This window comes from Vigna unguiculata, chromosome 5, assembly GCF_037176805.1.
Source record: "Vigna unguiculata cultivar grain cowpea cultivar isolate G323 ecotype 2 chromosome 5, ASM3717680v1, whole genome shotgun sequence".
Classification (NCBI taxonomy): Eukaryota; Viridiplantae; Streptophyta; class Magnoliopsida; order Fabales; family Fabaceae; genus Vigna; species Vigna unguiculata.
In genome coordinates this window covers 15,234,670-15,261,019 of record NC_140796.1, presented here as the reverse complement: position 1 = coordinate 15,261,019, position 26,350 = coordinate 15,234,670, and the positions used below count along the sequence as shown (strand labels likewise).

At 36.0% G+C, this 26,350-nt stretch overlaps 2 protein-coding genes across 26 annotated transcripts; one reads left to right on the top strand and one right to left on the bottom strand.

Annotated features, from left to right (window-relative positions):
- Positions 1 to 694: 694 nt before the first annotated feature.
- LOC114185640 (G-type lectin S-receptor-like serine/threonine-protein kinase At1g11300) lies at positions 695 to 3,938 on the bottom strand. Its single transcript, XM_028073493.2, has 7 exons — positions 2,567 to 3,938; positions 2,372 to 2,479; positions 2,053 to 2,282; positions 1,762 to 1,972; positions 1,323 to 1,560; positions 1,095 to 1,245; positions 695 to 1,021 (listed from the first exon to the last, which is right to left on the bottom strand). Exons 1-7 carry the CDS (start codon positions 3,864 to 3,866, stop codon positions 713 to 715), a joined length of 2,547 nt encoding a protein of 848 aa, XP_027929294.2. The 5' UTR covers positions 3,867 to 3,938; the 3' UTR covers positions 695 to 712.
- Positions 3,939 to 22,318: 18,380 nt separating this feature from the next.
- LOC114185641 (uncharacterized) lies at positions 22,319 to 25,760 on the top strand. Of its 25 annotated transcripts, none has more exons than XM_085673037.1 (8): positions 22,319 to 22,541; positions 22,958 to 23,087; positions 23,226 to 23,269; positions 23,358 to 23,416; positions 23,651 to 23,721; positions 24,276 to 24,362; positions 24,721 to 25,458; positions 25,562 to 25,760. In XM_085673037.1, the coding sequence occupies exons 1-5, from the start codon at positions 22,382 to 22,384 to the stop codon at positions 23,678 to 23,680; spliced, it is 423 nt and encodes a 140-aa protein (XP_085529163.1). In that variant the 5' UTR covers positions 22,319 to 22,381; the 3' UTR covers positions 23,681 to 23,721; positions 24,276 to 24,362; positions 24,721 to 25,458; positions 25,562 to 25,760. The 25 variants fall into 25 exon arrangements, 3 of the variants coding, with proteins under 3 accessions (XP_085529163.1, XP_085529162.1, XP_085529164.1); XM_085673036.1 differs by having other exon boundaries at positions 24,273 to 24,362; XR_003604870.2 differs by having other exon boundaries at positions 22,319 to 23,721; positions 24,273 to 24,362; positions 24,721 to 24,882; ... (1 more) ...; positions 25,065 to 25,139; positions 25,298 to 25,458.
- Positions 25,761 to 26,350: the final 590 nt, after the last annotated feature.

Genomic DNA, 26,350 nt, shown 5'->3' with positions numbered 1-26,350 from the left:
AAGTGACATGTGGCACACTCCTTGGTTGACACGTGTACATTTAAAAAAAAATTTAAAAATTAAAATAAAATAAAAATAAAAATAAAAATAATTCGAAAAAACCACGAAGTGACACGTGACAGTCACTGTTCATGGCCATTAATGATTTAAACGGTGTTAGCAAAAAAGGACTCAATTGAACAAAATTGACGAAAATTGGGACCTATTTGAACACAAAACCAAAATTAGGACTTATTTGAAAAAACTTGACGAAAATTGGGACAAAAAGGTATTTTAATTTTTTTTTTTTAGACCATGAAATTGTAAATCTTTTACCTATTATGCAACAATGAAGAAATTGTTGCCTAAATTATCATAGTATAGGCAACATTTTGACAACTCCTTAATGCAACAATTACTTTTGTATTGCTTATTCTTTTAAGTAACATTTATAGAAGTGTGGTCATACATTTTAAACAACACACTTTTAGATTAATGTGAAAATATAAAAGTACAACCATCTATATTGGTTTTACGATATTATTTTCACTTTTACTTATAAATTTAAGTGAACACATTTGAAATGATAATTTTATTTTTTAAGGTATATATTAATTAAAATAAATATATTCTATTTTAAGTAGAAATAAAATAAAATAAATAAAATTTAAACTATTAAATAAAATACTTTTAATATATAATAAAAATTGATTGATATACGATAACGTGTCAACTACCTACCATAGATTTCTGTAATACTAATTGTATTCACGGAACAAAGTCTTTGATTTTCTTCAGACGGCTCTGAATTAACCACATTTTGCACCAGAATGAATGCAGGTTGACTTGGAGGAGGAAGAAAGACAACATCACTGTTAAGCATAGAAACTACTGTTGCCATTGTGGGTCTGTCTGAAGCAAGTTCTTGTACGCATAAAAGTCCTATGTGAATGACCCTTAACATATCTTCATCATCGTTAGGATCATATATTTCTGAATCTATTAAAGATAATGTATTGCCTTCTTTCCACTGTGCCCAGGTCTGAAATGAAAACAAAAACAATTAGCTCTTGGCAAAGATTCCTATTATTGAGTTAGAAATTATTGTGACTTACAAATCCTAAAAGGGTAAGAGAATGCTCATCATCGTAAAAGCTTGAGTTTCTTCTTCCACTAACAATCTCTAGCAGCAAAACACCAAAGCTAAACACATCCGATTTCTCTGAGAACAGTCCTTGCATTGCATATTCAGGGGACATGTAGCCACTGCATTCATTTCATGAATTCTAGCAGCAACATTCCAATATTTTTCTTCAGATAATGGATAAAGAAAATATACTTACTATGTTCCAACAATCCTATTAGTGTTAGCGCGATCTTCAGTTCTTCCAAAGATTCTAGCCATACCAAAGTCTGATATTTTTGGATTGAGTTCATCATCTAACAAGATATTACTTGCCTTCAAATCTCTGTGTATGATTTTTAGTCTGGAGTCTCTATGAAGATAAAGCAAACCTCGAGCTATTCCTTCTATTATAGAGCAGCGCTTCCTCCAATCTAGGTGTTTATGTTTTGTTGGATCTAAAAAGTAATGGCAGCATTATACTCTTGTGAACATAACATTAAAAGATGAAATAACAGGGTCATCTAAACCACTCATTAGCATGGTTTAAAGAAAACTTGTTGGTTATGAAATGATTGTTTACATTATTTGTGTGCTAAACAAAGAGAATCATAGAAGTACAGAATTTGATATATATGAGAAGGAATCATAGAACTAACCAAAAATAAGCACATCCATACTTTTGTTTGGCATGTATTCATACAGTAACATCTTTTCGTCACCTTCAATACAGCAGCCAAGAAGTCTTACAAGATTGCGGTGCTGAAGCTTGGAAATCACGACTATTTCGTTCATGAATTCTTCTAGACCTTGTCCAGAGGCTCTAGAAAGTCTTTTAACTGCTATTTCTTGTCCATCTTGCAGTTTCCCCTGCAAAAAAAAAAAAAAAGTTGTGAGGACAACAATAAACAATTAATGGATTCAAATATGATAACATTGTTTCAAGGTACCTTGTACACAGGACCAAAACCACCCTGCCCAAGTTTGTTTGTCTGGTGGAAGTTGTTTGTGGCTTTTGCAAGCTTTTCGAAATCAAACAGGAGCAGCTCCTGTAGTTTAACTCGTGACAGTTGTTCAAATACTTTGTTGCCTGTTTGTTCTAATGGTTCATCATTCTTGAAACATAAGAAACCTTTCTTGCCTCTTTTCATTGCTGACTTGATTGAGGACCATATTTTAGCTAGATAGATAAAGAAAATGCAGCCTTAGCTCCTTTACGAATAGAAACAAAACTAAATTATAGGCTAAATTCGGAAGATGGTGTCTTACTTGGCCGACAGTAACTCCTCCTCCACATTACACATGCACAAGTGACAATGATCACAATTCCTATTATCACTGTTACTGAAATGATAATTGTTGTATTTTTCCCTTCATCTGTTAAGGAAAAGTATTAATCTAAAAATATAGGGAATTCCGTACAAAAGAAACTATGTTTAAAATGCTTGAGCAGACGAAGCATACCATGTTCAAGTTCAGAAGAGTCTAGACGAACATATATATGAAGTCCTCGATCAGAGAGTTGTTTGATGTCTAGTAAATTGTCAGTCCAAGACATACAACCAATCCCACCATCATGAGAATACGCAACACAAGAGCAATTTTCCAAGCATTGGCTTCTGCATGTCTCTGGCTCACCCCTAGACCATTCAGAAAAATCTGGAACTTTCACCATTTGCAGTTCCAAAAATTGATCTTCATTTGTATCTATAGTTGTGTTTTGATCTTTCACTCTTTCACACTGCAAAGGTGTGCTCCTAAAGCATCCACTAGTCCAGTTTTGTGCATCCCATTCCTCTTTGTTGTTTGGCACAAACCCTTTCAAACAGCTGCATATCGGTGAGCCATTTGTTCCTTGACTCTCTGCATCACAGATTGCGAACGACCCGCACACACCATAAACATCACAATCCGATTGTTTACTCGTCCACAAAACTTGTAGCTCTTTCTTCTCATCATCCCAATATTTTTTTTCACCTTGGCCTTGAGAATTCAGAACGTAGATATCAAATTCAGATACACTTTGTGGGTTATAATAGATTTCACCATCTACAAGAGAAAAACTATTTCGATACGCACTAACCGTATGGTCTACCCCTGTAAAGACCCCATCGCTCCAGGGACCACTGCGCCAGTATGGTCGAGTTTCATTCCAAATGAACACTTCAACGATTTTCCCGCGTTCAACAACACCCAAAGAGAAGTTCCCAACAGAGGGATTAGAAGGGTTCTTCCATGATGTAAGTCTTACTCCCCTACCTGTTCTATTGCTTGAAATTTTGAGTTGGGGAAGTATTGTATCTGAAGGCTGTTGAAAACTATCCCATAAGCTCTTGCCCGTTGTGGTTTCTGTGAGTTCTAGCTTCCCCTCGTCTGAAATCTGTGCACTTGTATTGGTTGTTGATGTGTTTGACACAAATGTGGACCAAAGAACTTGATTCTGTCCATTCAGCACCACAAGATTGCCATCTTCAGAAAAGGTAATAACTCCTGAAGAATCATTGAGTGGTTGATTTCTGTTAGCAACCCATACGACAGTGGATTGAGACTTCCACCAAATTCCAACGTAGCGGTGTGTGGAGTTTGGAGGGGTGAAGAACCCCAAAGTGAAGTTACCATCTTTGGAGCTTAGAGTTTCTGAGTCCTTGATGGATTGTGATGAAGTGATGATTTGTGTGGCAATACCAACGTCCAACACATAAGAACACAGCATGAACAAAACAAAGGACAGGTTTGGGTAGCTACTGAAACCCATTATTCCCATTATAGAATAAGATCTACTCGTTATATGAAGTCAATGGCTACTCCTCTTTTTTAAGATTTGACTCTTCCATGTTAAACTAAACTTTATCCACCTCCGGAAATGTCAAGGTGGACCAATGAGTCAAAGTAAACAATTTTGTAACGGAGACGACTTAGTTAAGATGGATGAGTTTTTTTTTTTTCTTTTTTTAATTTCTTTTATACATTTATTATAGTATAATAAATATAGATTTCTTTTATTATAGTATAATTTTTATTTTTATTTTTAAATTTTTTTTTACTCATTTATTTGTAGTAGTATGATTAACATGTTCATCTACTTCATTAAATATTATTATAAATATAATAGTTAAAAATTAAAATGTCAATTTATATAATTAAACAAACAAGTTAATTAAAAATTTAACTATTAAAATATCATTAAATAATATTTTAATTCTTAAAAAAATAATTTATCAATTTACGTAATACATACAAATAAACAATAATTATAATAAAAAAATTATTGTTCACATTTCATCTAATTTGAATTCATTTAACTGAAAAATTAGGTAAACTGATTCAATTTAACCTACACTTAAAAACTGGATTTTATGTAATCTAATTTGACTCAAATTCGTAATGTTCCACAAGTATGAACATATTTTAATGCTCCTTAAGCAAATGAAATTTCTAGCTTATTTTCACGAAAGTTAATGGACACTTTCAAACTAATGTCAATCTTTCAAGAAACAATTTTTCAACTCAAGTTTAGAATTAGAGGTTGTTCACAAATTTCTTCTCATTTATTAATAGTTAAAATGGTTGAAAGACGAAAATACAGAAAAAAAGAAAAGAAAAGAGAGATTAAATACAAAAAATAAATTAAATGTATAAATATTTGGTAGAGGTTAAGAAAAAATGTTTTGAAAATTATAAAATTTGATAGAAAGAACGAAACAAATAAAAAAAAAAGGTATGAAATAAGGAGGAGATGCTATAATTTTCTTCTTCTTGTCTCTTTCTTAATCTAAACTACCAACTCTAATTCCCTGCTTTCCTAATACTCTACCAAAGTAGGAGTTAATGGGAGAAAAAGAGAAATATTAATGTAGCATTATATGACATAAGAAAAATAAGAAAAAAATAGAAGATAAAAATAACATTACACTAAAAGACTGATTAATTTATAGAAAAATTAAGTAATCAAATTTTAATTATGATATTTTGTATTTGTTTTCACATATATATTTATAAATATAAGTTTAAATTAAATAAAAATGATTTGCGTATTTTAAAAGTAGCTTAAATTATATATATATATATATATATATAAAAGAGTAGTTTTAAATTAAAATCAAGTGGATGTAATCACCATTTATACTTTATTGAATATGGGAAGTGAAATCAATTACAACTTGAGTCAAATATATTAGATTAGAAAATATGATAGGCAAAGATAAATTTATGATATTTTAATCGATGAGGATAGAAATCAATCTAATAGGAAGATAACAAAAATAACAAGTAGAAACAAAACTCAAGATAAAATCTTCCTTCTATAAATAATATGTAAAATAGTAGGATTTTCAAAATAGAAAAGAGAGAAATAAGTAGAAACACTTTTAAATGTAGGAAAACCTTAATATCGAGGAAAACTTATAGGCCTAATCGAGTAAAATCTCTCGGAGTACACTACGAGTTCTTTTTGGAATTTTCAAAGATTAACAGTAAAATTCCAAAATTTGCATTGTTTCTTTTTAAACTGATTAATTGAAAAAGTCGTGTATTCCCCATACCTATACCTATACCTACACCTAATTAATGTAGAGACTTCCTATCAAAATGGGGATGGGTTCGATAATATCCAAAGGGACGTGTTTATTTGTCATCTCTACACTAATTTATTAAGCACCGAAAGAGGGCAAGGTTCTAGGCATGACATATCAAAGTCCAAGAAGCGAGGATAGTCCAAAACTCACAAGGATATTACCTATTGGAATTGTCAACAGAATGGTCACATTAGAAATCAATGTACTGCCCCTACTTCTACTAAAGAAAAGAGCATGAGAACCCGTTGAATGCAGCACAAGAAGACATGGATAATGCATTGATATGTTGTGTTGAGAGCAAGTTTGAATCCTGAATCATGGATTCTAGTGCATCTTTCCATGCTTATCCTTGAAAGACTTAATGAAAAATTTCAAAACTGAAAATTTTAGCAAAGTTCATGTAGCAAGTGATAAAACTTTAGACATTTTAGGCATGGAAGATAAAAATCTTAGAACTTCTACTAGTATAGTCTAGACCTTAAAGGATGTTAGATATGTTCCAAGACTCAAGAGAATGTTAATCATTGTAGGCATGTTGGATGTTCAGGGATATCGAGTCATATTCGAGTCATGTTGGTGTTTAGCAGATCAACCAATAGGAAAGAAGGCGTTGCAGAACATGTGGGTGTTTAGGGTCAAGGAAGAACATGATGGTAGCAAGAGCTAGAAGGCAAGGTTAGTAGTGAAAGGATTTCAGTAGAAAAGATGTATTGAATACAATGAGATTTTCTCTATAGTTGAAATGACTACCATTATACTTGTGTTAAGCATTGTGGCTGCAAAGGATCTACATCTAGAACAGTTAGATGTGAAGACTGTAACATAATAAAGAAAATATCAAACCTTTTATTATTCCCAAACGTGGGAAAAATTCAAAATATCTTTAAACGCGCCAAAGCTATTTAATAATAGTAAATAAAGTTATTACAATTTTCCAAAATCCAATAAAATAGCAGTAACATAATAAATCCCCAGCTCCAACCCAAGTTAGCCCCTCTCTCCGTCTCAAGTGTTGGCAGCATCACCTACATCATTAACTGCTCCCGTGTAAAGAATTACACGATCATCGCCAAGCACAAACAAAAAGGGTGGGCTCAATAATAAAAGAAAGCACATCAATTAAACACTATAAATACACCTAGTTATATTATCATAGTTAGACCTTGGCCAAGTTCTTAATACCCCAAGTCTTTCAACCTTCAATTCACATAATAAGGTTAACCATGGACTCAGGATGTATGATGCTCACACGAACCTTCCCGCTCGTGGTCCTACCTCTATGAACTTCCCCGCTCGTAGTCTTACTCTATGGACTTGTCCGCCCATAGTCTAACACACGTGATCCACCTTCTACGTACTTCCCCGCACGCAACATCTCTCAAATGTGAGCCCGGAACATACGAACCTACCTCACTCGTATCCCAACATGAGAGTAACTGGATATGAACCTCCTCGCTCATACCATCACGTGTTCACCACCATCCATGAACCTACCCATTCATGGCACAACATCTCCTGATCCACGTCCGCATCAATGCGTACAAACATTACACACAAACTACACTAAACTCGCTTGGGTTAGAAGCCTTAGCTAAAGCGACCAAGCCTATCTCACTTAGGATAACCTCTCTCGCTTGAGTGAGCGTGCTACAGTGGCTTACTTGCGAAGTCTCGCTTAGGCGAGCCCATCTCGCTTGGGCGAGATTATCCTACGCTAAAAAAAATCCAGGTCTCTCGCCTAGACGGCGAGTTAGCAAAAACACACTCATTAGGTCACGATTTCTCGCTCAAGCGAGTACCTCTCGCTTGAGCGAGGTGCTCTGTCGCCCAAACCATGAGCTCCTCGCCTGAGCGAGACCCTCGAGCACAACTTTGCAACTTCTCGATTTCTCGCTTAGGCGAGATGCTCTCGCCTGAGTGAGATACTCAAACAAAAACTAGGGCTTTGAGTTTCTGCCATTCTCGCCTAGGGGAGCCTTGCTCGCTTGAGCGAGAATAACATACATTCTCTCTGTCCTGCACGTAGACACCAAACCATTTGCCCAATTCCGACTTTCAACATTACCAAGCAATCCCTCATAGAGCATAAACAAATAAAAACGTAATTTGGACACCAAAAGGACTACCAAAATTCAAAGTTGAACCAAAATCCACATACAATACAGAAAAAACCATTATTTGCATACAATCTTATAAGGGTTTACTCATACAATATCAAAATAATCAATCCCCCAAATTCACAACATGTTGACATGAAAATTTCATGGCAAAGGTACATTTTATCATGCATATTACAGAATACACGAAAATTCTCAATAATCATGTAAAATACATGCAAAAGAACTCCCTTAACCTGGAAATCCTTGCTCCAATTGACTCTTACTTTAGCTTCGTGATGCCCAGGAACCCGCCTTGACTCTCCGTAAAATATAGCTCTCCTTTCAACCCAGACCAACTCTCATCTCTTGTAAAATCCGTACCCCTTCTAACACTCTAGGTTTTTTAGTCTCAAAAACCCTTCTATTGTCTTATTTTGCCCCTCTTATATGACCTTAACTATGGTTAATGGTAAAAACGAAAATGTCTTTTTTAAATTTCTATAATTGCCTTTCAAAGACCATTATGGACTGTTTTCCCAGCCTCCCTTGGCTGCCCATTATCTCTAGGGTTTACCCACCCTTTCACATTCAGACCACAATTATATTTAGCAAAAATAATAAAAAGGTTAATTTCGCTCTCAACAATGTTTGATCCCACAAATCACAAAGTAAACCAATTCAACCAATTCATGTTTCATAACAATTCCTAAAATTTTAGGATTACATTATCACTTCTCATATTCAATCATAACCTTAAAATAATGCACATAATAAAATATCCTAAAATTGGCATACATAGGACTCGAACTCAAGTCCTCTCACACAATCAAGTACTCCCAACCATTTAAGTTAGTACTTTTCCACGTCATAATAAATAACATTAAATGCCATAAAGGCTTCTACTACCCGCATTTATTAAATAATTATTTATTTAATAATTTAATTTTCTAGGGTCTTACAAGGACAACATTCTCACTTGGCGACCTTGATGAGAACATATACATGGTTTGCAAGTTGACCAAGAGTTTGTATGGGTTGAAGCAAGCACCAAGACAGTGGTACTTGAAGTTTAATAGTTTTTTGAATAGGAAATGGCACAAGATGTGTGCCATGGATCAATGTTGTTATATGAAAGATTTTGGTCCATCCTATATTATATTATTATTATATGTTGATGACATGTTAGTTGTAGGCTCTAATATGGATGAAATTAATAGATTGAATACATATTTGGCTAAAGAGTTTGAGATGAAAGGTTTGGGTGTTGCAAAATAGATTTTGGGCATGAACATCAACAAAAACAAATTTGATGGTTTTCTAATATTCTCAAGAGAAGTATATTGGAAAGTGTTAGAGAAATTCAATATACAAGATGCCAAGATCATAAGTACACCTTTGGGAGTTCACTTTAATCTAAAAAAAGATCAATCACCTAAAATAGATGAAGACAACAAAGAAATGGATAAGATTGCTTATGCATTTGTAGTTGGTAGCTTAATGTATGTCTTGGTATGCATTAGACCAGACATTGCTCATCTAGTTGGAGTTGTTATCAGATTCATGTATAATTTAGGAAGGAAGCATTGGGAAGTTGTGTAAGACCCGTGGAATTTAATTAATTAATTAATTAATTAATTAATAAATGTGGGTAGTGGGAGCCTTTATGACATTAAAATCTAACTTGTATGACGAGGAAAAGTACTAGCTCAATTGGTTGAGAGTACTTTATTGTGTGAAAGAACTTGAGTTTAAGTCCTATGTATGTCGTTTATGTACTATTTAAATTATAATTATTTTTATAGTTATGCTTGATCATGTGGAGTGGTAATATAATTATAGAATTATGAGAATTATCACAAAACATGAGTTGGTTGAATATGTTATACAATTGCTTTCAGATTGATTGGTTATGTGTTCGAACTTTAGTAGAATCAAATTGAGTTTTATTTTTTGCCAAAATTTCATTTGGCATGAATGGGAAAGGGCAAGGAAAACCCTAACAGTCAAGAGGGGCTAGAAAAACTGCTTATAATGAACCCTTGAATGGCAATTAGCAACCACATTAAACCAATTTTCGTTTTTCATCATCATTGCCAATTAAGACGACAATTAGTGACCAATTAAGGGAGAGGGAGAGTGTTTTGGTGGCTACCATTGTGCTTGTAGAACAGAGAACGAAATTAGAGAGTTGCTGTGAGGATTAAGTGAAGAAAGGAGCTATTTTGGGATAAGGTCAAAGGAAGATCATTGGTGATCAAGAGGGAATTCACAACAACTTGAATTTAAGCTAAGGAAACCAGGTTAGGGAAGCTGGAACCGTACTTTTATTATGTATTGTATAATTGCATGAACTGTATGACGAATAGATGCATATAAACTGTCTAAAATTGTGTGAAATTCGCGTTTTTGGAATTTTTCCAGAAACCGCCTGGCGAGTGATGAATGGCCGCTAGGTGACTCATCATTTTTATGTTGATTTTGGGTTCCTGAAGAGAAACTGCTTGGCGGTAAACTCCCAACTGCCAGGCAACGCGTGACTGATGCACCAGTTCTGGGTTTTTGTTTGATCTGTCTAGCGGTGATGAATAACCACCAGGCGACGTGAGCCATATTGGCACAATTTTGGGGTTTTCTGGGTTTTGGGAAAATTCTAATCGAAGGGAAAGCTAACTGTAATCGTAAAGGATGTTTTTTATGTCAAATAACATTCACTTTCATATATTTGAGGACATGATTGAATGGAATAGTGGGAAGATATTTTTAGGGTTGGAAATTGGGGTTCTGTTATCCTAATGATAAATTGGTAGTTTAGTCGCATTGGAAAGAGTGAATGAATGCGTTTGGAATGAGAATCGTATGCTATGGAGCTGTGAAATTGATTGAAACCAGAGTTGTGTGCAGGGGTTAGGGTTCACAAGGCCTGGAGGAATTTAGGGTTCCTAAAAACTACAGGAACCGTTTGGCGGCACCTTGGCTGCCGCCAGGCGCCATATTAGAGAATTGGATTCATGTGTTACGGTGAGCAGGGAAGATGGAGAGGTAAAGTGGTGTGTGTGAGTGCCAAGGGGAAATTTTAGATATGATGGTTGAAGGCTAAAAGTATAGGAAATGAGTGCAACAAGGTTATGTATGACCACTAAGCTATAAATTGTCTTGGCCAGGTTTGGATGCTATAATAGTGGATTTCAGGTTAATAAAACCATGAGATTGGGTTGGTGAGGAGGCAAATTGAAATGTAGAGTGGTAAGATGTGGGGACTGGCTCTAGTTGGAATTGTAGTGTGGATGTTGTTGAAGTATGATGGATATGTTGTATGGAAGTTGGCAGAGACTTAGGAAAAAATTGGAGTACATAATATAGTGTATGAGATTTAAACTTTCTAATGGTATATTGTGATATGGCTAGGTTGGATTTGTGTTAGTTTCCTTATTTGAAATCGTGGGTTATGAATCTAAATGGTAGTAAAAGAAAAAGATTGGGTAGTAAGGTTAAATCACTTGGGAGTTGATAAGTTAAATTGGTAAAGTTTATAGTTGCTGTTAGTATCTATTGAAAGTGTGCCATCAGAGATAGAGAACCTAAACCAGAAATCCTTGCTATACTGATGCAGCGCCTAGCGACAGAGTGGGATCCGCCAGGTAATAGATGCGAAAATAGTGGGTTCCTGGACCCCGTGCGTCTGGCGGTGAGAGTGGTTTTGCCAGGCGAGAACTGCAACATGGGTGTTTTTGAGGCGCCAAGCGCTTGGAGGTACGCGTCCCCCGTCAAGCGGTCTGGAGGCCTGATGCGGTTGGCGCCTAAAGTGCTACGCCAGGCGATACCGTGAAGCAATTGGGGTTGTTAGCTTTGGTGTGCGTGATCTAAAGGGCTTCTGGGATATCTCAAGGGTCGCCTTGCTGGTGTTCCTTGAGTTGTGGTTCGGAACGTATCTCTTGAGTATGGGTTCGAACCTTGGCGAACCCAAATTTGACTATCTTTTTGCTAACAATTACTTGGAACTTGAATGTGAAAAGGCTTAGAAAACCCTAGCAAAAGGGGCAGCCAAAAAGGGGCTGAAAAATAACTAAATAATGGCCTTGAATAACAATTAACCTTACTATTAAACCAGTTTCTTTTTCTGGCATTAACCACATTAAGGCCCTTTAAAAGGTAAATTTTGAGAGAAAAGAGGGGTTTTGGAGGCTGGTTTTCAGAGAGCTCTGTGAGGTACACGAATCCAAGGTAAAACAGTGAGTGGAGAGTGAATTAGAAGAGGGTAATTGAAGTGGTGATAAGGCAGGCCATTGAGGATAAGAAAGGGGCTTTCCAATTTCAAAGTTAAGCAAGGAAATTCCAGGTTAGGGGAGCTAAACCCGTAAATTGTATGTTTTTATAATATTGCATGATTTTGATGATTCTATGCCATGAATTTCGTGTTGCATATGAGATGAATTAGGGGTTTGGTTGTTTTGGTATTGTTTTATTGAAATTCTTACCCAAATGTATGAATATGTTAGGCTTATGCACTATATATGTTATTATTGTGCAAACTTGGAATTTTTTGGGACCATATTGTGTCTAAGTTATGTTCATATGTTTGTTGCATTGTTTCAAATGATTGGTATGAGTTGGAGTGTGATTTGGACACGTTTGCTGGAGCTTACGTGCGTAAACAGTGTAAAAGTCTGCAATTCTGGCTCAAGCGAGCCAGGCTCGCCTAGACGAGATTAGCAGAGACGCAAACACTATTTCTGCTCGAGCGTCTCGCTCAGACAGAGGATTCTGGTCTTGGGCGACAGGCCATCTCGCTTAGGCGAGTGTGCCTCGCCCAAGCGAGAACTCGTGAGTGTTGGGTGTTTTTGCTTGGGCATCTCGCCCAAGCGCGAAACCTGTTTTGGGTGAAAGAGTGTCTCGCCTAAGCGAGAATTCAAGGAATGATTTGATGTTTTGTTTAACTCGCCGTCTAGGCAAGAGATTTGGATTTTGAGAAAAAGGTGGTCTCGCCCAGGCGAGTAACGCTCGCCCAAGCGAGATTTCGAGGTTTGTTTTGTGCGAGGTGCTCGCTCAGGCGAGGTAGGCTTGGGTACTTAGGCAAAGGCTTCAAGCTTAAGCGAAGGATGGAGGAATTGTGTGTTTCAAGACAATCGATTATGCTGTATTGGATTGGTTGGTGTTTGAATTGTGATGCGTGGTCTATAAGACTTCTAATATATCTCAAAGGTGGGCTTGCTGGTGTTCCTTGACTTGTAGCTTGGAACGTATCCCTTGAGTTGTGGCTCGGGATAGGGGTTAAGCATGTGGCATTCTCTAAGTTGTGGCTCGGAATGACGTCCCTTGAGTATGGCTCGGGATAGCGGATGAACACGAGGAACTCATGAGTTGTGGCTCGGGTTAGCGAGTGTTGCCGGTAAGAGTGTGCTGGTTGTGGCTAGTACGGATGGGTCCAAATAGATTGCCCTCCTCAGTAAATAGTTGCCGAGTTTGGTAGTCTTGGGACGTTACGGACTATGTTTGTATTGGGAACTCCACTTGGCGTTACAATGTGTGATCCGTAGTGTAACATCCCGTCAGGATATTACTGGTTTAAATGAATAAAACAATTAAATATATAAAGTCATCGCATTTATGAATAACCTCATTTCCCAAAAACGCGGGAAATTTAAAATTTATTAAATGCTCGCATAAAGTTTATAAACATCTATTCCATAAACCAAAGCAACAATGTTATAGTTTCACCCATCAGGGTTTACAACAGTTTCCAAAACCAAATAAAGTAAATATAAGAAGTTTCCCCAGTAGAACCCCCACTCGCGACTAAGCATCACCGGCTCCACCTGCATCAACATCCTCTGGTCACGTGTACCGCGTACACAATCATCGCCAAACACAAGCAGATAGGGTAAGCTTATGAAAACAACATACATCATCATAGATATCATATAATCAATTTAACAGATATAAGCTCCACATATATCAAAGTACCATCTCTTAACCAATTATCTAACATCTGGCCACAACCAGACCATTCAGGTTCTACCTCTTCTAGTGATTACCTCAAGGTAATTTGCTGCCAAACCTATCGGCCACAAATGACAGAGCACGTGCGGGAACCAATGCCACGGATCACACACCGTAATGCCAGGTGGAGTTCCCAATTACGAACATAGTCCGTAATGTCCCAAGACTACCAAACTCGTCAGTCAACAATTGAGGAGGGCAATCTAACTGGACCCATCCGTACTGGCCACAACCAGCACACTCACACCGGCAACACTCGCCAACACGAGCTCAACTCAAGGGTTTCTCGTGTTCATCCGCCATCTCGAGCTCAACTCAAGGGATGCCATTCCAAGCTCAACTCGAGGAATTTACGTGCTTACCCCCTATCCCGAGCTCAACTTAAGGGATACGTTCCGAGCTCAACTCAAGGAACCCAACAATCTTACCTTTAAAGCACCACTAAAAGCCTAGTAGAACACCCTACAAAGTCCAATAACTAGGACTTACAGCAGCCAAATCGCCTAGCGGGGGACACGTACCGCTAGCGCCACAACTTCCAGACCGCCTGGCGGGGGACGCGTACCGCCAGGCGCCAAGCGCCTGAAAATCCTCATCAGTTGAAAACACCGCCTGGCGGAAACAGTCCACACCGCCAGGCGCATCCATGCTCAATCCTCACAAAACACCACATAACCGCCTGACGCAATTCCATCCACCGCCAGGCGAACTCGTACCAGACCTCGCGAACCTTGTGGCTCTCGCCTGGCGGTCTACCAGTCCCCGACAGGCGCCATCTCAGTGATGCTACCGTACTGGTTTTCCTTACCACTCTACACCAATGGAACTAATAATTAACCCTCATGGATTAAGCTATTTTCTCCAGTTTATGGTATTACCTACATAGTGACTAACTTACTATCCAATTCACTCCTATTCATTCATTTCTGACCGCCCACAGTATGACTTGGTTCCTCTCATATTCCACCTTATTCAGCACTACCACATTACAATGATTTCCACCTTGCTAATTACTCAACTTTAGTTCTAGTCATTGTAGCCCCTATTTATTTATTCCCATTTCCCCTACTAATCTAAAGTTATATTCTCTCACAACAGTTATTCCAGTCTTTAATCATCTTGTGCCCAATTCATTCCAAGCCACATTCCATATTATGATATAATAATAGCAAGACATGTAGTTACTAATACTCTTATTCCCCAACTACTCTCACCCCTCTCTAATTCATGCTCAAGAACCTTCCCACCCATCCTTACCAAGCCGCGCAACTCCAATCTTCTACTCCCAATTAGTCTGAAACTAGACTTAAGCCAGAGCACATCGCCCAAACACGTAGCGGTACCACCACTGCACTGGCGCCTGGCGGCAAGCCCCGTGCCGCCAGGCGGTGCTTACTCTTCTGGTAATTTGCCAGAACCACCATACCAACAACTCCATCCATTACTCATTCTCGCAAATGTACACTATCCAAGCCAATGAATTTCCCATGCCCACATTCAGTTTACACACACATCCATTAGAAAACTCTCCAAAGCCTTTTTACACACCCGTAAGCCTCCCAGCAGCAAAACTCCATTTATCTAACCCTAAACCACCATATCACTGTTTCATCGAATTTCGCTCTTAATCACACTCAAAATCACGACATTTCCGCACCAGATCATCTCCTAAGACCCACCCCTTGCTTTCTCTCCGAACAATTCACGCCAAACACACAGGAAAACCCTAAAACGAGTATCGAACCCGCGCCGCCTGGCGGTCACAACCAATCTCGCCAGGCGATTCATGTAGAAACACCAAGAATAGTCACATAGTTTGAGTCGCCTGCGGTACAGGGATTCACCGCCAGGCGCTGCACCCAGAAACACAACAATATGCGCAGAAATAGATGAGCCGCCTGGCGGCTACGTATAGCCTGCCAGGCGGTTTCTGGAAAATTTCCAGAATTCAACAAAAGGTCAGAATAAACACAGTGCATGCATAATTTAAATATTATTTTCACACAGTTCACACCAAACATCAATGTAATCGCGATAAACTCCCCTAACCTGGTTTTTCTCTGCTTAAAGCTTGACGATTTAGTGTCCTCCCTTCACCAATTGGCTCCTTAGCCTTCTCTCTCAATGCAACCCCAAAGATCACAGACACTCCAAATTTCGTGCTCTCTCTCACTGGTGTATTTTCAGTTGCCAAAACTTTGCTCTTTACCCACTTTTTCCTTTTTAAAGTGTGCCTAAACCTAGGTTATTAACCTAAAACGAGATTACCACTTAATGGTGGTTAACTCCCATTCATTGTCCCTTTATGGTCTGCTTCACAGCCACATCTATTCTACCCTTCCACTAGGATGTTTCTCAACTCTTCAAATTCAAACCAAAGCCAAAAATATCAAAAATTAAAGTTTAATATGAGTTCTCCAAGACTCGAACCCACAACCATGAAATTCCCCAAATCAATATCAAACCACTTAACCAATTCAAATTTCATGCTAATAATCCTAATTCAATTGTCATATTATTACACCATCGGGTTAGGCAATATTAAAATAACAATGAATAACACACAAAATAACATACATAGGACTCGAACCAAAGTCCTCTCACACAATCAAAGTGCTCTCAACCACATGAGCTAGCACTTTTCCACATCATTCCACTTATAATTAATGTCATAATTAATTCTCCTATCCGCATTTATTAATTAATTATTTATTTAATTAATTAAATTTCACGGGTCTTACACGTAGCATGGTTTCTCGCACGTGCTCTATCGGTTGTGGCCGATAGGTGTGGCAGCAAGACATCTTAAGGTACTCACAAGATGTAGAACACGGTCAACATGGTCGTGGCCATGTGGAAGGAAAGGATGAGATTCCTTTGATGTTTCTGGATATCAAATCATGGTTGTGGCCATGTGAGATCAAAGGGTGGTTTTCCTTTGATGTGCTTATGATATCAAAACATGGTTGTGGCCATGTGGGTTAAAGGAAGGGAATTGCAGGTGGCCATGTTTGATATTAGCTCACCCTATCTGTTTGTGTTTGGCGATGATCGTGTACTCACAAGAAGATGTAGAACACGGTCAACATGGTCGTGGCCATGTGGAAGGAAAGGATGAGATTCCTTTGATGTTTCTGGATATCAAATCATGGTTGTGGCCATGTGAGATCAAAGGGTGGTTTTCCTTTGATGTGCTTATGATATCAAAACATTGTGGCCATGTGGGATAAAGGAAGGGAATTGTAGGTGGCCATGTTTGATATTAGCTCACCCTATCTGCTTGTGTTTGGCGATGATCGTGTACGCGGTACACGAGAGTAGATGATATTGCAGGTGGTTCTGGTGAGGCATAGGCTTAGAGCGTGGGCTAGCTTGGGAATTTTCTCGAAGTTTTTATATTGTTTTATGATTTCAAATAAGTTGTAACTATTGATATTACTGGACCTTTGGATAATTATAATAGTATTTTTTTATTCCATGGATTATGGATTATTATTGGAGTAAATAAAAGTTTTAAATTTCCCGTGTTTTTGGGAAATGATGTTTTATTAAATGAAGTTATGTATTTTTTTTATATTAATTAAACTCATAATATCCAGTAGGGATGTTACAGATTGTCTTCCTCAGTAATTAACTAAAGAGTTTGGTAGTCTTGGGACATTACGAACTATGTTCGTATTTGGGAACTTCACCTGGCGTTACGGTGTATGATCCGTAACATGGTTTTTCACACGTGCTTTATCGGTTGTGGTCGATAGGTATGGTAGCAAGACACCTTGGGGTACTCACTCGAAGACGTAGAACACAGTTAACATGGTTGTGGCCATGTGTTATGAAATCATAGGATGGAATTCCTTTGGTATGATTGTGTTGTAATAATCTAACTGTATTGTAAATATGTTTATTTTGTTAGCTCACCCTATCTGTTTGTGTGTGGCAATGATCGTATATGCGGTATACGTGAACAAATGATGCTGCAGGTGGATCTGGTGAGGCGTAGCGCCGAAGCAGGGCTAGACTGGGGATATGTCATCATGGATTTATGTTTTATGATTTTAAGTCATTTGTAAACTCTTTCATTATCAGACCTTAATTTTGTAATGGATATTTACTCGTTTTGGATTTCAGTTACTGTCATGGTGAAATAAAAGATTAAAATTTATCGCGTTTTTGGGAAATGGATTCATAATTAATGAGATTTTATTTTCTTATTTTATTATTTAAACCTGTAATATCCAGTCGGGATGTTACAAGTTGTCAAGCGGTTGCAACGCAACTTGAAAGGTACTTCTAAAACTACATTATGTTTTAGTAAGAATGATGTTATTTTTGAAGGATATTTTGATGCAGATTTGAGAGGTTGTTCAAACACAAGGAAGAGTACTACAAGATTTATTTTCACAGTTGGTGGCACAACAATTAGTTGGATGTCTTGACTTCAAAAAGGTGTTGCACTTTCAACCACAAAAGAAGGGTACATGGCTATTTCAGAAGCATGTAAGGAAATGATTTGGTTGAAGATGCAGTGTATCAGTACTCTCTATTATGACAGTCAGAATGTCATTCATCTTGCTCAAAATGTTGTATCCCATGCAAAGACAAAGCACATCCAATTGAGATATCACTTCATAAGAGGGTTAATTAGTTATGGTCCTTTTGTTCTTGGAGAAGATCCCTAGGTTAGAGAATCCTACAGATATGTTAACCAAGGTGGTTACTACTGAGAAGTTGAAGCTTTGTGTAGCTTCCACTGGCCTTTGTGTTAATTGTTGAGAAGGCATCACACTAGTTTGGAGGTCTTTGAGGTTTACAAAATTTATTTTGGAGTGCAGTTGATGTGATTAGTCCGCAAGTGGGAGATTGTTGAGTATGTGGAGTTTTAAAGGTTTATTGAGTCTGACCCATTTACTTGCTCTATTTTTATAAATTTTCATGTAATTGTAAACCTAATTAATCAAATTTGAAATACCATCTAGTGCAGTCTTGGACGTAGATAATTTTGACTTAAACCACATACATCCTTTGTATTCTTGTTATTTTACTTTTGTCTTATAATTGCTCGTGTGCATGATTATGATCCCTAACATTTAATTGTTCTATAATAAATATATAAAATAAATTGGAAGAACAAAACATACCTAAGTGGGTCAACCTACTAATCCACTAACTTGTGGTGGGTCGAGTCCTATTATAAAATTTTAGGCTCACAAAAAATGAATGGAATTTAATTGACTCATTTTTAGCTTAATATGTGATTACCTAACTCATGTGAGCCAGATTGGCTTACTTTGACACCTCTATAATCATTTTTTTAGATTAGATTTGAAATATAATTTTTTTTATCATGCTCTAAATTCTTTTGAATTGATTTTAACCTGTTTTATATTATGTTTGAATATTTGAATTTGTTTCCACACCACATATTTCACCACCGACACACATTTTAGTTTGTAGTCGTTATTTAAGGGATCCATATTTAATTGGTAAAGTCAAAAATGGTTTTTAATTATAGGGATGATAATGCATGTTTATCCATCCCATTTTGGCTCGTCCTATTTTGACTCATTTCATTTGAACTAAAAGAAGTAGGTTAGGTTAACCCATTTCATATAATAATTGACCTGTGGAGCTATGGACCAACTCGCATAAGAAAAATTTCGAAAAAAAAGTGGATAAAGATGATGCAACAATAATCTTATTTTAATGTTTCGCATATTCGTTATACCCCACGAGTCTCTCATTAATAATAATAATAATAATTGAAATAAACAAAGTAAACATAAGGTTAATATTTACATCTAATAAACTTGTCTAAGTTAAATATTTTAAGAACAAAGAAACATAAAAATAAATTATTTTTTAAGCTACTAAAAAGGTATAGTCGTTAAAAGAACAATAAAACCAAAAAAAAAAAAGGTTTTAACTTACTTAAAAATTAAAATTTATGAATTTTTTGTTGTTACGAGCTATACAAGTCAGTCCATCTCGTTTCATAATTAACTCGTTTAGACTATCGATTATGTAGAACAAATCTAAACAGGTTAAGAAATTAAAATACTTCATCCATCTCACACTATTTTTGACATGCTAACAATCAATAACTTATTCCTCACTATCATTCCAAGTTCGCACTACGTCAAAATTATCAATAAACATAGACAATACCCTTTAGATAACGCTTAATTAAATAAGTGCTCTAAATAAAAAACACAAAATCAAAAGATAAATGCTTTATGAAATAAGCGCTAAAAAATGACTACACAGATAGTATTTCATCGGTCAAGAAAAGTACTATTTATAGTTGATTTATATTTTGTAAAAAAATAATAATTTTAGGAAGACCATCAAAGAGCATTTGTAGATTTAAGTGTCATGTATTGTAATATCCATAGATAGAGTGTAAGTAAAAAACGCCATCTATTGTTTATTATTATTTTAAAGGTTTAATTACTCTTTTGGTCCCTATTTTTATTTAAGAGTGTCAAATTAGTCCTCCACTTTTCTTTTAAGTTTCAATTTGGTCCTGATTTAAAAAAAAAATGATGTAATTATGTTCTTTTTGTTAAATTTTTTGAAGCGAATCAATGATTTTTTATCAAAATTGGCAATATGATCATGTTAATTACATCAATAAAACAAATAATCATTATTAACAACTTCAATTTTGATGAAAAATCCTTGACCCATTTCAAGAAATTTAACAAAAAGAACCACATTGCATTAATTCTTCAAAAAAATGGGGATCAAATTGAAACTTAAAAAAATTGAGAGACAAATTTGGTATTTTTGGATAAAAATAAAGATTAAAAGATTAATTAAACCTATTTTAAAAGAATAAATAATTTTACACCTATTCATTAAAAATAATTTTGTGCCCATTTTATTCATCTCACGTTCCTTCCTTCTTGCCCTTGTTATTCATCTCTTACTCGTTCGTCTTCTCTTCATTTGCATCCCATGTTCTCTATTTTTTCATCTCAATAATAAACATAGTGCGTTTCTTCTGCAATCATGCACACAAGCTCATTTTCCCTTTGAAGTCGTGCATAATTGCAAGTATGCTACAATTTGTTTCATTCGAATGGTACCGTTGAAAGTTGCAACACAATTGAGTTAAGGAAGGTGATTTCTTAAGTTGAGAGATTTTTATGGTGTGGGTTTTTTACGTTGTTTGCTATTCAAAAGTTTATTTAATGGTATTAACTAATAGACTTTTGGGATGAAGGCCTTATTGATTATTCAATTAGGTTCTCCTTTAACAGTGAAATCTCATTGTCAATCATACGCGCTTCACATTGAGGGTTTGGATTAGTTGAAGCCAAACACGTTTTGGATACTAATATTATGCTTACTTAGGGTGTGTTTTTTTGTGTAAATGGATTTGAGGGAGAGTGTGAAGATGAATTTGTGTGGACATATATGTGTTTTTTTAGTATATTTAGAGGGTAAAGTGAGTGGATTTGGAGATGAATTTGATGAAAGTTAGTGTGAGATTTGATTGATGTGATAGATCAAATAAATTGTGAAAATAGATAGATTTTGAAAGTTACCAAAATATCCTTGATTAAAAAAGAGAATGATTTTGTAATTTGATGTTATAAAAATAATTACAAATAAATAATACGAATTTAAAAAAAATAATTTTGTATTAATGGGAAAAAAGTTATAAAATTAAATGAGGTGTGTAGTATATGAATCCCAACATTGTAGATGCAAACCAAAACAATATACAGAGAAGACAAACATAATTTGAATCTGGTCTCCTCTAAACACCATCATGATTACAATAACCACTTATATTTTTTCAAGTGCCAACAAAAACACCCTACGTAAGCCACGAAATGGAGAAGGTATTGCATAAACCATCACACACAAACACTCCATTTTACCAGCGCAGAACCTTCACTAAGTAACTTGCTTTACCAAACTTACGCAAATCTTCAAGCTTGACTCCAACGACATCCACGACCAACGAACATCGTCAACAAGGGCCACCACCTTTACCACCTATGGAGGACCTTATGAACTCCGGGCCACCACCTTGACCAATTATGAAGCACCTAATGAACTCCGGCCAACCTACAAGAACACGAAACAAGTTAAAAAAATCATCACACACACACAACACCAATTACATAACCGGTGTCACTCTTTTCATTGCACCAGCACCGATTACGTAACTGGTGCCACACATACACATCACCGCACTGGTTATGTAATTGGTGCGCCACCCCTCACAACCACTCACCAACACCGGTTCACTTCACTCACACTGGTGCAAAATGCCATTAAATAACACTACAACACCATTGGTTCACTTCACCCACACATACCGGTGCATGTTCGTAGTAAACAACACCACCACTCACCTTTGAACAATAAGAAAAAAAGCTACACTACAAAAAATTAATCCATTAGTGGTAGTTAAGTTTTAGTGGTTCGAAAAAACGTTACAAAATTACATGATCGTGGCAGGAAAAATAAACCGCTAATATTTCTTTCTTTCTTTCTTTAAAAGCTGCTAAAAAAATTAATTTTTTATTAGTTTTCTTTTGCGAAATTTGACTCCTCTTAATGTTTCTAAGTTTTCTGAGACTTTCAAATTCTCAATGCCTTCTTCGGTACCTTCGTCGTCACCACCACCGCTTCTGTCATCACCACCACCGCCTCCGTTGTCATCACCATCGCCTCCATCATCACCACAATCGCCTTCCTGTCTATGTAACACTTCGTCTCTTCAACACCAAACATCTCTCCTTCATCTAATCGGTGGGTCTACAAGTATTGAAGAGAAGAAAGAATCAATTGAATCGAAAATGTCTTTAATGAGCGTGAAAATGTCAGAAGAAGTGTGGTTAAGTTGCCTCACTAGTGTATTGTCCACTGAAACCGAAGAGATTATGGGTTTTCTTCTTGGGGATATTCAGTAATCTGACCTAACATTTTTTTCTCTATTATCTAGTCAATTGAAGAAATGCATAGACACAGTGCCAAGTTCGATTAATAATTCTGATGGTTGCACCGCATTGTCTATCAGAGTGGTTGCACCTCAAGTTGATTTTGAACACAATTCATTTTGTCTTATTAATGTTTTCACCTATAAATTTTTATGGAGAAGTTTATGTAAATAGAGTCTAAATATTCCGATTTCATGATGAGAGATGAGACTTGTTGAACTTGTGCAGTTGGAGGATGGCTAACTACACTTTGTGTCACTGGTTTGACAGCTATAGGTGTGAGGAAAGGTCTGAAGACAGAATTGATAGAAGTTGAGCCTATGGAGAGCCATCTCCATTTTCTTCCATTGAAGTGTGGGTATGGACTGGGGTTCTTCTTATATCCTTTGTTGTTTCTTTGATATATTTTCTCACTTATATTTTAGTTTTATTCATATCCTGACATATTTCTAAGGGTGTGATGGAGAGTATTTCGCTATTTTAAAAATTTTCCTAGGTTGATATACCTATTCAGCAAAGCTATCTGTATTCTAGATCAGGTGTGTGATTTATTTGCACATATAACTCATTCCAATAACAAATTAAATTAGTACAATGTATGTGTCAATGATATGATTTCTTCCACGGGCTTCTACTACATATGTATTCTGGCCTAATGGATCCCCTCCAGCTATCATTTCAAGATCAGTAAGTTCTTTCCATGAATCTAGAAACATCTGAGATTAGTTTTATATAAAATAGAATTCTTTATATGAACTCTAAATGGACGAGATATTCACAAAAATTTCTAACAAAGTATCATGGTTTGCTATTTTCTAGTTGTCTTACTACATACCTTTCAATTTCCTTCTATGATTTTTATATTTCTAATACTACATTTATAGTCTCTATATTTGTTTTTTGATTTATTTGATGCACAAGTGCCCACCAAGGCAATCTGTAGAGCACTAGTTGATGAAGCTCATCAGAAATTTAGCTCTTGGATTTATCAGGTGAGTACCTCAGCAGAATTTAAAGTCTAGGATGCAAAATGTATTTTGCATCCAGAGTCTTTTAAAGATTATGGTTTTTGTTTTACTTATATTGTATAGTCCTATATATTCTATGTTGTAATAAATTTATGAATTTCAAGATACAACAGTGGAGACTAAGTATTTGTGTTTCTTGGTTTCAATTTATTGAGGCAATTAAGTGATACACAATCTAGATCTTTAATGCCTTTTAATCTTGTATGGGAAATCCCATGATGTATGTCTCAAAATGTTTCAACGTTAACAATATAAAAATGTAGGATAAATTAGAGTTTTAGTTCTCTTTTAACTTTTTATTGGCCAAGATTATTTTCGTATGTAGTAAAACATAAGGAAACCGAAATATGATCATGGACATTCTATTTTTCTATCTGACTAACATTTCAACAAGATTGTTAACAATGTTCTAATGTCCATTGTTTAGGATGTGTTACTTTTGTTATGAGTCTCACACATTGTTTAGGATGTTTGTGTTTTCTATATGGTAAAGTTTTTCTTTCTGCATTGAATAGTAGCCATGGAAGCTTTTCAAACAGCTCTTTGCTGAACAACCTGGTGGGACACATCTGGCATTCCTCAGTTCTTGTTCCATATCATGGATGGTTGGTCCCTAACATCTTTTTTCTTGTTCATTTGCCCTTCTATTGAAAGTTCTTTAAGATTTTATAGCATGCCCATTTCCACTACAAGAAAATTGTTGATTATAACTTCTGATAGTTGCCTAACAATCAAAGTTGATTTTAGAGTTGTTAACCGAAATTAAAAAAGTAAAGATGTTTCTGACACATATTTTGGGCTTGGTGAAACAATTTTAGTGCTGACAGCTTTAGATTATCAAACTGAAATTAGTGACAGTATTAAAACATCTAAAATTAACAAAGTTAGTTGAACATTGATAGCAGAAAGTATTAAAAAAGTTAAGTTTAAGGATCTAAGTTCAAGGTTGTTTAAAAATTACAGGGTTGGGGGACATAAGTTATTGTGGAGGTTGCAACATCAGGTTAGGAAATATGTACTCGGCCTTTCCAGCTGGTGACTAGGCATGTATGGAAGGGAACAACTTTTGGTGGCTTCAAGAGTCAATCACAAGTGCCTTGGCTTGTAGAAAAGTACATGAAGAAGGTAATGGTTTTGAACCAGTGTTTGCATTAAGCTTAAATGTAAATATGAAAGTGAAAATGCATGATTAGTTTTATGGACTAAATCATTTTGCAGGAAATCAAGGTTGGTGAGTATGTAACTCATCAATAATGGCAACAACTGATATTGTTTGCAAATCTCTTTTCTTATAATTTGCTTTTCAGGCTCATATTGCATTCCATCTTGTTGATCCATGGTTTAACGACCTACTAACTTCTCTATATAGGCCACAACCTAACGTAAGATATTAGAGTCTATTCATTTCTTATTTTCACTAATTTTGACAGCATTTGGAATCAACATTGTTCCTTTTATCATCCTACTTTATTTAATAATATATAAACGCTTTAAGTTATCACTGATGCTTAGATTAAATGGCTGAGATAGATTAGTGCAGGACCTTATTCTCTTGTTGGATGCATGACCATCACTACTGGTGCACTTACCCGTAGAAAGGGAAACCATTGCTGATGATGAATGATGAATACATGATCATTTCAGCTATTAGCCAACAAATTAATCAAATATAACCGTTTGGGAGCAAAACCATATTAATATGTATGCATTTAAATTTAATTCACCTTATGCTTAAATTGCTTCTCCTTAAGTTACCTATAATCCATAGGAACGGGTTTATTTGCCATCTCTAATGTTGATGCAGGTGAGCATATGGATACTTAGAGTCGGAGTGGGGTCAACATGGGAATTTTTACATGAAATTATTTTATGGATTTTATGGATTACTTTTGTAATTAGTTACTATAAATTGTTTTATATTTGTAGGCGTTGAACGCATTTATTGATTTTGTCTTTTAGTGCTTTTAATAAAGTTTGAAATTTTCCCGCATTTTGGGAAATAACTTTGGTTATTAAATGCATTTTATTTTAACTTCATTTTATTTTATTTAAAATAGTAATATCCGACCGGGATGTTATACTTAGGCAGTGTCAGACGATAGCGCTGCAGACAATGGTTTGTGTGTGTTGTTTGTACGTAGTGATGCGAGACTTGGATAAGGAGATATTGTGCCATGAATAGATAGGTTCATGCGAGACTTAAATATCTTGTTATTATTTATTTAAATTAAGTAATTTTCAGTAGGAACATTACATGACTCACTAAGTGACCAACCCGTGGGTCATACTAGGCCAGATGGTTAACAACTCTAATTGTGTCATTCGTTCTGGCACATAATTTAATCAATGTTTAGTTTCCCTCCTTGTAGTTTGATATTAATTATGAATACACCTGTTCCTGCAGAGAACAAATAAGATAAGTTAGGCACAAGTGTCACCTTACCATGTAGTCCGCTATCTCTTCAGTTGGCTTCTTCCCGATTGATACATGTCAGCTTGAACCCAGGAGGGGTTACCTGTAGAAGAGTCTCCGAAGCTCAAGTAAGTCAAAGCTCTCAGAGAGTCAAATCAGTGATTAATGAATGCGTACCTT